Here is a 15,218-nt window from a genome sequence, read left to right as displayed (position 1 = left end):
CCAAGGACATGGTTTTTTAAAAAATATTTTTATTTAAAAATTTTTTTAAAAAAATATACGTATGTATTGATTTAAGAGATGAAAGAAGAGGGAGAGAGAGATAGAAACATCAATGATGAGAGAGAATCATAGATCGGCTGCCTCCTGCACGCCCCACACTGGGGATCAAGCCCACAACTCAGGCATGTGCCCTGACCGGGAATCGAACCATGACCTCCTGGGTCATAGGCCAACGCTCAACCGCTGAGCCATGCTGGCCGGGCTATATGTGACTTTTTTAATTAGAAAAAAATACTCCTTCAGGGAAAATTAGAGATCTTATCGTGTTTCCGATCCTTTACTTCCGAGAGTCCCACCCACCTTTTACAGAATTTCTGTGTACTGAGCCAGTAGAGTGAGTTCATGGTCGTCACTGACTGGCCTTTCTTGTACAGGATGCCCTGGAGGCTGTGTCCATGGAAACAGGTTCCTCCGGTGCCTTCTTCAGTCCAGTTGAACTGAAAACTTGAAGGGCTTTTTTTGGGAGCAGTTGGTGTTGAGTCAACCAGTGTGCTAAACTGTTTTTGTAGATTCACCACCATCTCTGGAAATGGAGGAAAAGGAAAGAAATAAAACTAATGTTAAATTCCAATAAAATCTGTAGTTCACTTGATAGTAATGCACCAATGTTGGTTTCTTAGTATGACAGATGCATCGTCAATAACATTAGGGGAAACTGAAAGTGGGTGAGGGGTGTAGGGGAACTTCTTAAAAAGGCTGAGATGTTAAATTTTATTCTATGTTTTACCACATTTATGAGTAAGACAACCTGAGGCAATTCTCCACACAGAGTTCTGGAAGCCATAGGAAGAGTGTTTAGATTTGGCGGGAGCCTCTGCTATTTGGGGAAGTAGCTTCCTGGGGGATTTCCTGCGGGGGGGTCCTGCGGGGGGCGGGGGTGATGTGGCCCTGGGGTCCCAAGAAGAATGTTGCGCACTCACTTTCCCAGCCAGGACCCAGGCATTAATGAGAGAAAAGGCAGCTCACCCCTTCGCTTATACACCACTGATCTGTCGATGGGCGAGTGGTAGAGTGGCTTCTCGCTTTTCCACACGAACCTGTGCGGGGCAGAAACACCGCTGGAGCAGGAGGAGAAAGGGCCGCACCCCATGCCAGAGCGCGGCTCTGAGGAGGGCCTGCAACACCTGCACTTCGGGGTGAAAGCTCTGCCTCAGGCGCCCCCTGACACAGGCTGCAGAGCGACGCCCTGCAGAGTGAAAGCGCCCAGCCCGGTGCACAGAACAAGCCCCAGCAGCTGTGCTCCTCCCAAGAGCCTCCAGGGCCAGAGACCCCAACCTCCCAATGACACGCAGAAGTGGAGGCGGTCCCACGCCAGGAAGTGCCCGCTGCTTATCCCAGGGAGTGAAGCCGGCTGGCCCTGAGCGGAGGGTGAAGTCAGTGGTCCTGATTCGGATGCACAGACGCGCCTGGAGGCCAAGCCTACCCTGGTGAGGAGGGGGGGGGGGTCTGGGTTCCAGCAGACAGTCCTACCAGCCCCTGCGCTCACCCTCGGCACCTAGGCAGCCTAGTAAAGTGGAGGTACCGCAGTGCTCCCCCAAATACACACAGCGTCCCCTCCAGAGCAAAGACCCAGGGCGTGTGGGCCCTCCCGGGTGGGGGGCAGCCCAGGCAGGAGGCAGGGGCGACAGGCTCCATTCCGAGCTCTTCCCTACAGTGGACGGTTCTCCTGATTCACAGCAGGAAGAGACCTGCCTCCTTCGCGCCCAGGCCACGTTCTTACTCTGAGACAGTGTGGCAGCAGGCAGGGGCCCGGGCTCTGCCACTTCCCACGCGTGACCGCAGGAGTCACATGTGACAGATGCTGGAGTTCCAAAGGCAGAGCCCGTCTCCTTCCCGGGCCCCCCAGGCTGCGGGAACGGCACGTGGTGAGGACTCATTTAAGTGTCTGGTGAAGAATGACTGGACGAATAAATGAACAAACCAAGAGACTCAACATCTCCAAGTCTGCCCGCCTTCACGGGTTGTTGTGAGGAAAAACCAAGGCCGTGCTGTAACCCTGCACCGTTGTAGGAAGTAGTTCCTACCCAGGGCTGACCAAGTGTCTGGCTAGTAGACACTCAAGAAATATCTGTGGATTTTCTACCAAAAAAAGCTGATAAGGAGTAGAGAGTCAGAAACGGAGTTACATTTACGAGAAACTCAATCACAGCGCACGGAGGCCACGGGGTTCAGCAACTTGCCCGCGGGCACAGAGCGAGGCTGCCCACAGGCAGGGCCCCCAGCGCGGCGGGCTCCCCCCCGCCCCCTTCATCACAGGGCCCCTCCTCGGCACAGCATTCAACGCCAGGGAGACAGACCGAAGCGGAGGCCCTTCTGCCTCCCTTTGCTGTGTGTTGGAGGGATCTCTATTTTAGGAGAACTTTCCAATTAAAGAAAAAGGTTATTAGAAAATAGCGGCTAATATTTCCAGAACAGAAGCGTGACAACGCTGATGAATCCATACTGATGACCCTTCGTCTTCCAAATGTAAAGCAGCAGACTTGGAAAGAAGTAGGTGAATCTAAAACTAGCAGAGATGACCTACTTTGCCCTGGCTTCCTCCCATTTTTGTTTTTTCTCATCAAAAGACTTCTTCATAACTTGGTACCATTTTCTGAAATCAAAACATGGCTTATCTGAAAAAAAAATCCATGATAATCAAATTAGTCACATTATAATAATATACATTATTCATCTGAATCTTCATTCGCTGACATAATTAAACATCTATACAACAGCACTTGGAAATTACTGATAGAGTCAATTTTCTGGACTCTATTCGAGTCCTGAGCAATAGTCACTCCTCCTCTGAGTTTCTACAGATGTCGTAGCCCCAACTAGATGCCATGGAAACTGCCTTTTGTGTGTCTGTTTCTCCTAGATTGGGCTACTACCTCCCTGAGGACACAAGACATATTCTGTTTCCACTACCCACCAGGCCTCTTCCTCCCCGCCCAGTGCCCAGCGCAGGGCCTGCACACAGCTGCCCTGTGTCTGAGACCACACGAGGAAGGGACTGACGGCCACTCCACGTGTGGAAGGGCACGACAGCAGCTGAATCCAGAACCTCCGGTTTCATCAGCTCCCACTCCTGTTCTTCCTACTCCGATTCCAAACCCAGAGCTTCGGGGTAAGTGGGCAAGCGGACCGCCCCGCACAGCTGGCGTGTGTTCGGGATGTCAAGGTTAGAGCTGTCAGAGCTGCACGGAGTCCAGCTCAGCCACCCAGCGCTCTTCATTCACTCTACCTGGGGGGTGGGACGAGCAGGGAGGGGAAATGAAAGGAAAGGAAAAGCAGAAAAGAGGATCCGCGTGAGGGAGTTAGAGGAAAGGAAGGCTGACAGGAGGAGGAAGAGGCTGCGTAAGTCTAGTTTTCCATGTTCTCTCATGAAGACAGTCTCCCTCCAGGTCTAGTTACAATTCTTTTCAACTGGCCTAGATGGTCATCACTCAATCCCACAGGCCTTGGAGGCCACACGGCCACCGAGGAGCGGCAACTAGCAAAGAGCTACAGACAGAGGGGCACCTGTCAACAGAACACCAGGCCCTTTGACCCTAAGCAGTCACAGCTTCTCTAAGGGCAAGTTCACTGATGACATAGGGACGGTGGGCAGCAGAGCAGAAGAATGAAGACGACCCTGCCCGCTGACAGCTCAGGTTCAGGGTCAGAGGAGGTAACATGTCCGAGTGCTCTGCCTGCTCCACACGGCTCCACAGGCTGGGGCGGCCCTGCAGCCGGGAGGGCGCCAGGAGCCGGCCTGGCCATGGCCACCCCTTCACTCTGTGCGGGACCAATGTGAGGCGGTCGCTGAGCGAAGCACTTGCATGTGCTCTGGAGTCACACACAAACCAATGGCCAAGCATGTGGAATCGTAGGAAAGTGAAGCTCGTAGAAGAGTGAGAGGTGGTCGCTAGGGCTGGGGCGGGGGATCGGGACAGCTGGTCACAGGCACAGACTTTCAGCTCTAAGATGAACAAGGTCTGAGGATCCGATAGAAAGGCAGTGACTGCAGTTGTAACACTGTATAGTATAGTTGACATTTGCTAAGAAAGTTAAACTTCAATGTTTTCACACACACACACACACACACACACACACACACGTTACATACGTGCGGGCATGAGTGTGTTAGCTGACTGGACGGCAGGAAGCCTTTCACATGGACACGCATCAAAGCACAAATGGACACTTTCAATGTCTTATATGTCAGCTATTCCTCAATAAAACTGACAATTCAGGAAGGACAACACACATGAATCCTAGTGAGGACACCGAGAAACTGGGATTGCGTGTAAGAGTTCACGTATTTATCACGTTACTGAGTCTCTTCGGCCAGTCACCATGGAGGGAGCACAGATCCGTTTCTTCTAAAACAGTAGGAGGGAGATGGCCCCGCCCTCTCGCCGCTCCCCACCTACTTGTCTGCTGTGATGTATGCACTACCTATTGTACGTCAAACAGGCTGCCACGCACTTTACAAATACGGACAATCTACTAGGGACAGACATGCTCGGTCCACGGGCGGTCACTCAATGGGCTAAACATCTAACGGAAGTTGGACGGGAGTGGCTGTGGCAGGAGCGATTAGTCCTGATTTGGAAAAGGGGATGGGGAGCAGGTGAGAAGAGAAGGTGTTACCGTGCACCTTGAAGAGTGCAGAGGGACTTGCCAGGGCTGGAGGGCGGGGGGGCTGGGGGGACAGGGGGAAAAGGGAAGAGCACTTCAGGTAGGAGAACCAGAGTGAGCAAAGGCTGAAGGCATCGGAACAGCCGGCCCAGTCATAACACTGCCCGGAGGTTCACTGCCTAGCGTGGCTGCAAGCTGGCCTCTGCACACAGTAGGAGGGCACTGACGTTCTCCATAGCCGAGAGCTATAATCAGATAACTATGTGAAAGAAGAATCCGGTACAATAAATCCCCACATTTATTGATCCTTTAACCCGCTGCTTATCTTTGAATCTGACTGATAAAAAAAGCAAGTACCTTCTTTGTTCTCTTCGTTGTATGTCTCAGCAATAGCAGACAAAGACCTGGAGACACCAACAAACAAGTCAATTTCTGTAGAAATCCCTCATCTGAAGAGTGAAATTTTGAATTCTTCGGAAAGAAAAGTACAGGCAGCCCTTGACACTGAGGCGACCTCAGTGGAGAAGCCCTCCCTGACGCAGGGAGGACACCACAAATGCTGCCACTCCCTGCTGGTCTCCGGGAGGGTCTCATTTTACAGTTCCTTTACTTCCCAAAGGGTCTGAGACGCACAGTGCCCCGAGCCGCAGGCATGCAGATGGAGGTGAATGATTCTCTAGGGCTGTGAAGGTTAAAACTCAGGAGCCAGTGGAACAATGAGAAACGTGTATCTACCCAGAAACTAGAAATAAAACACGATACAAAAAACGTACTAAACACACGCACATGAGGTCAGGATGACACCTGCCAACCGGCCGTCACTCCGGCGCTGGAGGAAGTGCGCTGCCGGCCCTGCCCAGAACCGCCGAGCTCGCTCTCCACGGGGAGCGCAGGGCGTCCCTCCCTCCGATGAGGTACAACAGCAGTTTCCCCGAGACAACCGACACACTCACCATTCTACGTTGTCGTCCAACAAGAAGAGCAGCTTCAGCACTATCACAATGACGGCCACCGCCTGCACGTCGTACCTCACAGTCCTTCCCTTCCTGGCTATGGGGTCAAAGGTCAGGAAGTCCACCTCCCCGATGCCAGCCATCTTGACCACCTGGCAGGTGAAATCGGACATCTCGTCTGTGGAAGGAAAGACAGTGCGATAGGAAACAACAAAAACACCAACATGTGTGTCCAGACGACGAGCTTTATCTTCAAACATCGTGCTGCCCGGCCGGCGGGGCTCAGTGGTTGAGCGTTCACCTATGGGCCAGGAGGTCACGGTTTGATTCCCAGTCAGGGCACATGCTTGGGTTATAGAGGCATAGTCTCTTCTCACATAATTTAGAAATGGGAACCATATTATTATTATAAAGAATGACATTTCTTGAAAACTATTTACTTTATTTTAAATTAATATCTTGAACTGCTTCTCTTACCAAAAGTACAGGAGGGCACTGACGTACAGGCAAATGGGCCCTGGCCAGCAGGGCTCAGGGCTCAGGGCTGGGGCGTCAGCCTGTGCACCCAAGGGTCTCGGGTCTGATTCCAGGTCAAGGGCACGTGCCTGATTGCAGGTTCAGTGCCCAGCCCCGGGCTGGGGCGCATGCAGGAGGCAACCATTCGACGTGTCTCTCTCACATCAATGTTTCTCTCTCTCTCTCTCTCTCTCTCATCCTCCCCTCCTCCTTTCCACTATCTCTGAAAATCAATGGAAAACAAATATCTTGGGTGAAGATTAAAAAAAAAGAAGAAGAAAATGGAAGAAATCATGAGAAAGGAAGAGCGGGGGAAACTGAGGCGTGCGGGCTCGGACCCAGAGCACAGCGTGGTGGACACTGGCTTGGGACGTGAAGACTGGGTGCCAGCGTGTCCTCTGCTGCCGCCAGCCAGGCCCGGAGCCTCGCTAGCTCTCATGCTATTGAGGCACTGCACGTGGAAGTAGAGGAAACGCTCAAGTTCCCCACAAAACACATACATGACGGTGAAAGCTGCCAGGAATTCTCTGGAGCAGGCACCCGGCCCGGTATGAGGAACAAGACCAGAAAATGGGGTTGGAGCTCATTCAGAGCCGGCAGAGCCAGTGCTGACTCAGCAGGGCGTGTGCGCCAGAGGACACCTCCCTGCTGCTCCGAGACCACGGGTCACACGGGCGGGCTCTGGGGCGGGCACTGCTGGCAGCGAGCTGACCACTGCGCTCAGCTCCTGGGCACTCGCGAGGGCCCCCAACATCCCAGAGTCTCCCCACAATCCCATGGGTGGTGTGCAAACCAAGGCTCTAACCCCCGAGGTGCAGGGGGAGCACATCTTAATTTGTAGGTCATCTGTTTGTTGTTTCCCCCACTACTAACCATACAACCTCAATACAGGACATTCATAAGACACGGGAAGGTAGAAGGAAGGAAAACACATAACCATAACCTAGAATAGCACTGTAATAGTTGGCACATTTACTCCTAATATTTTTATGAATACTTTCATGTTATGTAGCTGTGGTGATGTTACATATAATTTTGTAATTTGGGTCATTTCACTTTTTTATTGTATCACAAACATTTTATTGTAACACAAAAAGCTTAAATTATTTTTGTTCCTTTAAAAATATTTTTAAATTACAGACTTAATGTTTATACTTGTGTATATGTTACTAATTATATTTAAATTATAATTAAAATACTGTACACAGTTTCACAAGCTGCTTTTCTCATATGTCTCTTTTCCTTGTCTATTAAAAATATACTCGGTCACAACTTTGATACTCGAAGCAATAGTATAGTCACCCCACGTTTACATTTTCTCCTAAAAATAAAAGTCCTGAACTTCTCACATTTCTAGTTCAGCCAGAAATTCAAGAAGGACTCTGTGGGCAGCCTGTGCCGAGCGGTGAGCGAGTCTACGCGGCCCTGCGTCCTGGTGTGGCTGCCTCCACGAGCTCACGTGCTCCAGCCACTTGGGGCGCCACTTGTTTTAGGGATGGGAAGTAGCATTAGGTTTCCAAACCATAAACATGTCGTCTAATAAAAATTAGCTTCTGGGTTTTTTTAAAATTAGGGTTCCTTATGCAATAATCCTGCTTCATGCACAGGAAGAAGTGCTGCTCTGGGGGCAGCAGGCCTGGGTAACACGCCGGAAGCGTCTGTCCCGTTACCTGCACGCAGCGAACCGACTGTAAACCCACTGTGTGCTCTCAGCACAGCCCTCGCCCCGCAGAGCTCTTCACTCCCGAGCAGCGCTCTGCCGCTGGGCCAGGTGGTCTGAGATGCCCTGGGAAGGGCTGTGAAATGAAGTTCCTGTTGCGACGGCCCTGCCAGGTGGCTCTGCGGGTCTGGGACCTGCGAGGACGCCCCATTGTGCTCACCAGGGTTCTAGAAGCTTCTCACCACCGATACCCTTTCTTACCGGGAAGGTTGACTTCCATCAGGTACTTCCGACACAGGATGTTGGGGTGGAGGTAGCAGTCCTCCGTGATGGCCGGGAAGCGAGGCAGGTCCAGGAAGGTGGCGACGTCAATCATCTGCCTGTAGACATCCTCGTAGCTGGGCCACGACTGAAACAAAGTCCAGCAGCAGTTTCCACACGTGAGTGAGTGTTAAAGCGTTTTCCGACCTAACGTCTCATGTCCTCACTGAGCGAGGCTGGGGATGTGGAGGAAAGCACGAGGGAGAACACGCCCACATCCCACTATCCTCGCTCAGCGCTTTAGACGGTAGTAACACTGAATAAAAAGGGCGCTGAGGTTCGATTTGGCTCTAAGACTCTTCCTGGGCGATGTGGTGAAAGCCTAACTTCCTGCCAATCACAGAGGAATCGGGGTACAGACGACGCTGCCGGGTCGGACCCCTTGGAACAACGTGTGGTCAGACCCGCTCTAACGCAGGCACCGCCTCACTAACCTTCCAGCTCACAGCTAACACGCAGAGGTCATGTTACATCCCATTCACGTGCTTCCACGGGACTCACACGGATGCTGGACCCCATGTTCACAGCAGCATTACCCGTGAGAGCCAAAGGTGAACAGCGAAGTGTCCAGGAATGACTGGCTCCCCAGACGGGCCTGTCCATACCACAGGCTACGCGTCAGCCTTAAACAGGCCGCACGGTGAGCCTCCCGTTGGGAAGATGGGAAGGCCTGCAGGTGGACGGTGGTGATGGCGCAACGTAAATGCATTTAATGCTACTGAACTGCACACTTCAACATGGTTTAAGTGGTAAATGCCATGTCATGTATATTTTACCACAATGTTAAGAAAGTATAAAAAAGGAAGCTAAACATCACCTAAAGGAAAATAATAAGCTAAAGATGTAAAAAATGCAAAGTACATAAATTCTACAAACATCTTAGCAAGAGAGACATACACCTGGGGGAGTCAATGATTAAACCGTAACTGTTACACATACAGTATCAGGTATAGCGAGTGCCTTGCCCACAGACCAAACACGCTGAGCACGAAGCAGTGCGCACGCGCGCCGGGCCTCTTGCTCAGGGTTCGCTGCCCAGAGGCCGTGCCGGGGACACTGGCGCTCAGGATGAGGCTGGCGGCGATCTAGTGCCTCAGACGAGGGAGCCCCGCCACTTCGGTTCCAGGGAGACACCGGGAGGACCAGCCACCTCCTGCCTCCGATATCACTTGAAATGGTGGCCCAACTGTCCCTGCACATCTGCTCCGACTCCCGCTGAGCCAGGCCGATCGGGGGCCGGCCTTGCACGCTCAGCAGGTACCTAACTTGGCAGAGGCCGAGAGCACCGTCCGCAGTGCTGTTCTAGAGGCGCAGCCCACAGTGAACCGTGTTTGCTTCTGTCCCACTGGCCTTGCCCAGGGAGGCGAGTCAGGCTCTAATTCTGACCAGATTCTAACACATGGAAAACTATCGTGATAATTACAGCAAACGCTTAATGATTGCGTTAGACTGATCTTATTTTGACTTTTAGAAAATGTGTTCGTGCATAGACCATGAAAGGGAAGGGCCTCATAAAAGCTGCCAGGTAGTCACACCACATTTTCACTGGGAATCTCTGATGGATTAAGAATGAGAGGCCGACCAGAATCCTGGGATAACAAGGTAGAATGGCACCTGTTCTACACTGGACTTTGGTTACCTGCTAATTAGTCTAATTCTACCTCAAATATTTTGTGGAATGAGCTGGAAAAATAAGAGGTAGAGAGATAAGACTGGTCTGTCCTGCTCAAAGCACCCTCTCTGTCAGAATCCTTTGCAAGATGCTTGTTAAAAAGGCGCCTTCCCTCCTGGCTGGGGTTGGTCAGTGGTTAGAGTGTCAGCCCTCGGACGGAAGGGTCGCGGGTTCGATTCCTGGCCAAGGGCATGCACCTGGGTTGCAGGTTCAATCCCTGGCCCTGGTTGGGGCAGGTGTGGGAGGCAACCAATAGATGTTTCTCTCTCTCTCCCTTACCTCCCTTCCTCCCTCCCTCCCACTCTCTCTGAAAATTCAATAGAAAATCAAATACACATTCCTAGACCCCACACCAGACTTACTGCAGAACCTGACAGTGGGTCTAAGAATCGGGGCTTAGACAAGCTCTCCAGGATATTCTCACGCAAAATAAACGAAGTGAAATGAAGCACAGTGTTTCCCAACCTCGTCCCTGCCGCCTGAGGAGACCCTCTCACGGTTTACCCACAGCCTGACGACAGAGCTGCACCCACACATTCCAGGGGTGGGTGCGACGCTGTGGGAGGCCGGAGGAAAGGAAACATCAGCTGGTTTCTCCTCCTGGGCCTGGCAGGAGGGAGGTGTGGGGGCGAGGGACTGACAACACCTGCTACCCTGACACTCACCTCGATTCCTCCCAGGAGGACCTCCAGCCTGTCCGAGTGTCACCCTAACAGGCTGCACAAACTACCCCCGGAGCTAGTGTGGCCTACAGAGCTACACGGTGAGCAAATGGGAGATTGTCCTGAAACTCATCCTGGAAGTGACTGACGGCCCGAAGACTTTTCCCTGTCAGTCAGCAGGGACCCAGTTTCACCTGGGCGAGACTGCTCCGGGCGGAGTGAGTCATCCTGGCAGCGTGCCCTCGGTGGGGCTGGCTGAACCAGAGTGACATCTTTTCTTTTTACTCATTCAGAGAGATCAGAATGTTGTTGATCAACATTCAAAATCCTGGAGCAGTGCTGGGGGGACTCCCAGCCCCTCCCCTGGGGAGCGGGAGGGGTGACGGCAGGACGGCCTCCTGCGAGGCCTGGGAAACACTGCCAGGGACCACGCAGAGCCCTGCTACAAAGGATCTGTGCAGAAATTGGTCTGTGGGTTGAGAACATACAAAAATGAAGCAAATCAAGGCTGAAAAGACAGAAGCAGCGCCAGTGACAGGAAATGCTGCGTCTGTGGTAGAGACCAGTGTCCGGGCAGCAGTGACTGGATATTTGGTGCCTGCATAGGCAGGGTGTCCCCGAAAGAGACCAGATGTTCAGTTCTTTCCACCAGAAGAACTACAAGATTTTTGCTGGAAGAAAATGATGCTTCGAATCAGTACCATACTCCAGAAACTTGAGTCAAAAATAAAACAGCAGATGAGGCAAAGGCAGATAAAGAAGGAGGTTGTCTTCAGATTAAGTCAAAAACAAAAACAAAAAAGACAGAAAGAACGGCTACCGACCTGGAGTTGGGAACCACAAAGAAAAACACCAAACTTAATTAGCACACCTGCCCGCCCTGCGCTTTGCTCTCGGCCGAAAAGGAAAACAAACCCCCATCTCTGCACTCTGTACGCAGGCCCGGGTCTGAGGGAGCCTTGTCAGCTGTTTTCACCGGGACAGAGGGGCCCACTTAAATACGAACAGAGCAGCTTAATGGAAAGAAACAGTCCACGGGGGATGAAGGTTTAAGGGTCTTTAAAGCGCTCTCTCTTTTTCTGGCTTGTTTTTTAAGGTGTGCTCGACTTGCTGGAATAACAAAAACAAACTAAAACCAAACACAGAAGAAAAACAGTCCCAGCAGCCCACACACACACTCCCGGCATCATCTCCGCCGCCAGCGCCAGAACAATCGCACCTTTTGTCATTGCTGGTGGAGGCACAGCTGCCGAGGGAGCCAGGCCGGGGAGAACGCGGAGGCATGGAAGGAGGGAGAAAAGCGTCCTTTGTTAGCGAAAAGCGTTTCCATTTAAAAGTTTCAACACACTGTGGAAGAGTGAACGCACTTCTGCGAGCAAAGGCACAGCATGCGACGAGGAAAAGCTGCCTGTCGATTACATAAACTGTCATTTGAACGTGCGAACCTCCCCCCTTTTTCCTGAAAACCGAGGGGACAGGCAGGAGGGACTGTGGACTCTAACTAGCTGAGGCTGAAGAGGAGCCTACAGGGTACATACAGCCCTAGCCGGTTTGGCTCAGTGGTTAGAGTGTGGGCCTGCGGACCGTAGGTCCCGGGTTCCATTCCGGTCAAGGGCACGTACCTCGGTTGCAGGCTCCTCCCCAGCCTGGGCCCTGATGGGGCCTCATGCAGGAGGCAACCAATCCATGTTTCTCTCACGTTGATATTTCTCTCTGTCTTTCCCTTTCTCTTCCACTCTCTCTAAAAATCAGCGCAAAAATATCCTCAGGTGAGGATTAAAAAAATGTAACAAAAAAACAAAGGGTACGTACATACAGAAAATATGACACACTGGGCTTGAGTGGTACAGATTCATTTCATAACAAAAGTGAAAAACCACACGGTTATATTTTCTGAAAGACCACGAGGCTATGACGAATTGTCCTCGCACGCATTCGAAACGAGTGCTTGGGAAAGCTTTTTATTGAATTTCACAAATATTTCAGCGCATTTATTTTCCTTCGTGAAGCAATGCCCTACGACAGGTCAGGACACGCTGGAGTTTCTGTTGCACAACAGCGGCCCTGTGATACCCGACTGCAATGCTGTCAGAGGTGAGCGCCTGCGGAGCCTCACCCTTCACTCACTGTTCTTCTGCAGCAAAGATGCGGCTGAGAAGCTAATGCTACCGGCACCTGCTAATCCGAACGTAAAGCCAGACTTTGTGTCCCAGAGCACAGCCAACAAGGAAGAAAAGCCGGGTCAGCAGTGATGACAAAGCTCTGCTCTGCGCTGTGTGGAGGGAGGGTATGAATTCCACACGCATTGTGAACCTCCGCAGTGCACCTCGCCTTTTCAGCCGCTAGGATTACCTTAATGGTTGTAAACCTACCAGTCGTCACAAAAAATACTTTTCTATGTCAAAGTCTAGTCTGCGGGGCGTCTGTGGCAAGCATATTGCTTTCTGTGAAATACAGTCTTGGTCCTGGCGGTGAGTTTAGAAATGGTGTTGGCTGCACAGACACATCTTATGAATAAACACAAATGTATGGCCCTGACCGGTTTGGCTCAGTGGCTAGAGCGTCGGCCTGCGGACTGGGGGGTCCCAGGTTAGATTCTAGTCAAGGGCATGTACCTTGGTTGCGGGCATGTCCCCAGTGGGGGGTGTGCAGGAGGCAGCTGATCGATGTTTCTCTCTCATTGATGTTTCTAACTCTCTATCCCTCTCCCTTTCTTTCTGTAAAAAATCAATAAAATATATTTAAAAAATAAAAACAAAACAAAAAAACACACACAAATGTATGAACTGACGGCCAATGAAGACTTGCCAACAGCCCTAGCCAGTTTGGCTCAGGTGGATAGAGCGTCGGCCTGTGGACCAAAGGGTCCCGGGTTTGATTCCGGTCAAGGGCATGTACCTTGGTTGCAGGCTCCTCCCCGGCCTGGGCCCTGGTTGGGGCGCATGCTGGAGGCAACCAATTGATGTGTTTCTCTCAAATCGATGTTTCTCTCTGTCTTTCCCTCCCTCTTTCACTCTCCCTAAAAATCAATGGAAAAATATCCTGGGGTGAAGATTCACATAAAAAAAAAGACTTGCCAACAGAATGGGAGACAAGAATTTGTTTGGCCCCAGGATCAGAGCGAATCACTGATTGCTGCCTCCTGCACGCCCCCTACTAGGGATGGAGCCTGCAACACAGGCATGTGCCCTGATCGGAATAGAACCTGGGACCCGTCAGTCCACAGGCCGCCGCTCTATCCAGTGAGCCACACCAGCCAGGGCGAGTCCTCCTTCTTAAGGGCCTCTATTCTCCAACTGTTCTGCTGATGCTGCAGGACTTGTTTGAACCCACATATCTGTGCTGCGGGGATGAGAGCTGGGATCCAGAAGAGCGGATAACCCCCAAATAACTCCTATCTGGTCTCGGAGGGCTATGGGATTATCTTTGCAGCGATGCACCTGTGTCATGACGCAGTCTCCCGTGGACTAGCACCCAGCCTGGCCTCTTCTCTGCTCCTGGAAGCAGAGGTGAGGGCGGACTGGGCTGAGCACGCCAGCTACTGGGAGGTACTGGCCCAGAATCAAACCAAATCACAGACAATCCACATTAAGACGCTGGTTTCACTTAGCAAACCAGTGTAGCTCACACAGACATTTTCTGACCGAAGCAATTCACTCCTGGGTTCAGTATATTGGTAAAGAGCACAAATTAACTGATAAGATTATTTATTCACACACTGGTTTTCATGAGTGATACTGACACACCCAGAATTTGCATTGTTAATATCCTTGTTATAAGCAGAAATTATATCACTTAGATATTTATCACTAAAATATCAATAGAATGCTTTTTCATTTTGTCAATCAAATGCCACTACTTAATGGCCTCCCAATATGTTACATAATAAATACACCAGAAGCAGTCTGGAAGTTTCCTATTTACGTGGGAAAGCTACCCCCAAAATTTGCGATCTTCTAAAAATAAAGTATTTAAACGTATCCTGTTTTCTTTAGCTATTTCAAGTAACACAGATTGAGTCCTGACCATGTGTACAGAATTGCATCAGGTCTATGGATAAGAAGTATTAAATGTGGTCCCTACACTCAAAGAGTATTGGGGGTGCAAGACATACAGAAATAAACCCATGCATTACATACTGCCTTTACTCCTCTGGGCCAGAAATTCTATTTAGACAACACCTCTAGCTGCCTTTAAAACCTTGAAAATACAGAATAATACATGTAACATACTGTAAGCTATGTAATAAAATGAGTGCCCATGGGATGAAACGTTAACAACAGTTGAATCTGGGCAAAGGACATATAGGTGTTCCTTGTACTTTTTTGTATTGTTTGTATTTTTGCGACTTTTCTGTAAATCTAAAATTTTTCCAAAATAAAGTTTACTTAAAAAAAGAAAAACTCTTCAAGATGTAAGTGAAAAAGGCAACGTGCAATGGTTATTGTTACGAAGGCACAACATGTAACTGGCATCCCAGAAAAATCCAGGGCGGACATTATTTCTTCAGCCTGTACTTTCTACCGCAATGTCTGTAAGAAACTGCTCACCTGTTTTACCCAGGCCCCGCACTCAAGGTTAACTTAAAAACAGCCAACAAAAGAAATTATTACTAGGAAAAGAATTCTGTGTAAACAGCCCATAACCAATAACATGGTCAGCTGGTGGAAATGTTTAAAGCAAAGATTAGACTAGTGACAATATTCACGAATAGAGATTGCAATTTTTTTAAAACCCAATAATAAATGAGCAATGAGATACTTTAGGCA

At 50.5% G+C, this 15,218-nt stretch overlaps 1 protein-coding gene across 4 annotated transcripts in view; it reads right to left on the bottom strand.

Moving 5' to 3' along the window:
- The window catches only part of TAF1B (TATA-box binding protein associated factor, RNA polymerase I subunit B), a 36,467-nt gene that overhangs the window by 2,674 nt on the left and 18,575 nt on the right, over positions 1 to 15,218 (bottom strand). For all 4 annotated transcript variants that reach the window (XM_023743715.1, XM_006102336.3, XM_023743714.1 and 1 more), the window contains exons 9-14: positions 8,056 to 8,203; positions 5,619 to 5,796; positions 5,023 to 5,069; positions 2,585 to 2,675; positions 1,027 to 1,097; positions 361 to 583 (exon numbers count right to left, since the gene is read on the bottom strand). In XM_023743715.1, coding sequence (XP_023599483.1) covers positions 361 to 583; positions 1,027 to 1,097; positions 2,585 to 2,675; positions 5,023 to 5,069; positions 5,619 to 5,796; positions 8,056 to 8,203 — 758 coding nt within the window. The remainder of the gene's footprint in view (positions 1 to 360; positions 584 to 1,026; positions 1,098 to 2,584; positions 2,676 to 5,022; positions 5,070 to 5,618; positions 5,797 to 8,055; positions 8,204 to 15,218) is intronic.

This window comes from Myotis lucifugus, unplaced genomic scaffold (genome assembly GCF_000147115.1).
Source record: "Myotis lucifugus unplaced genomic scaffold, Myoluc2.0 scaffold_409, whole genome shotgun sequence".
Taxonomy (NCBI): domain Eukaryota; kingdom Metazoa; phylum Chordata; class Mammalia; order Chiroptera; family Vespertilionidae; genus Myotis; species Myotis lucifugus.
This window is presented reverse-complemented; position numbering and strand designations above follow the sequence as displayed.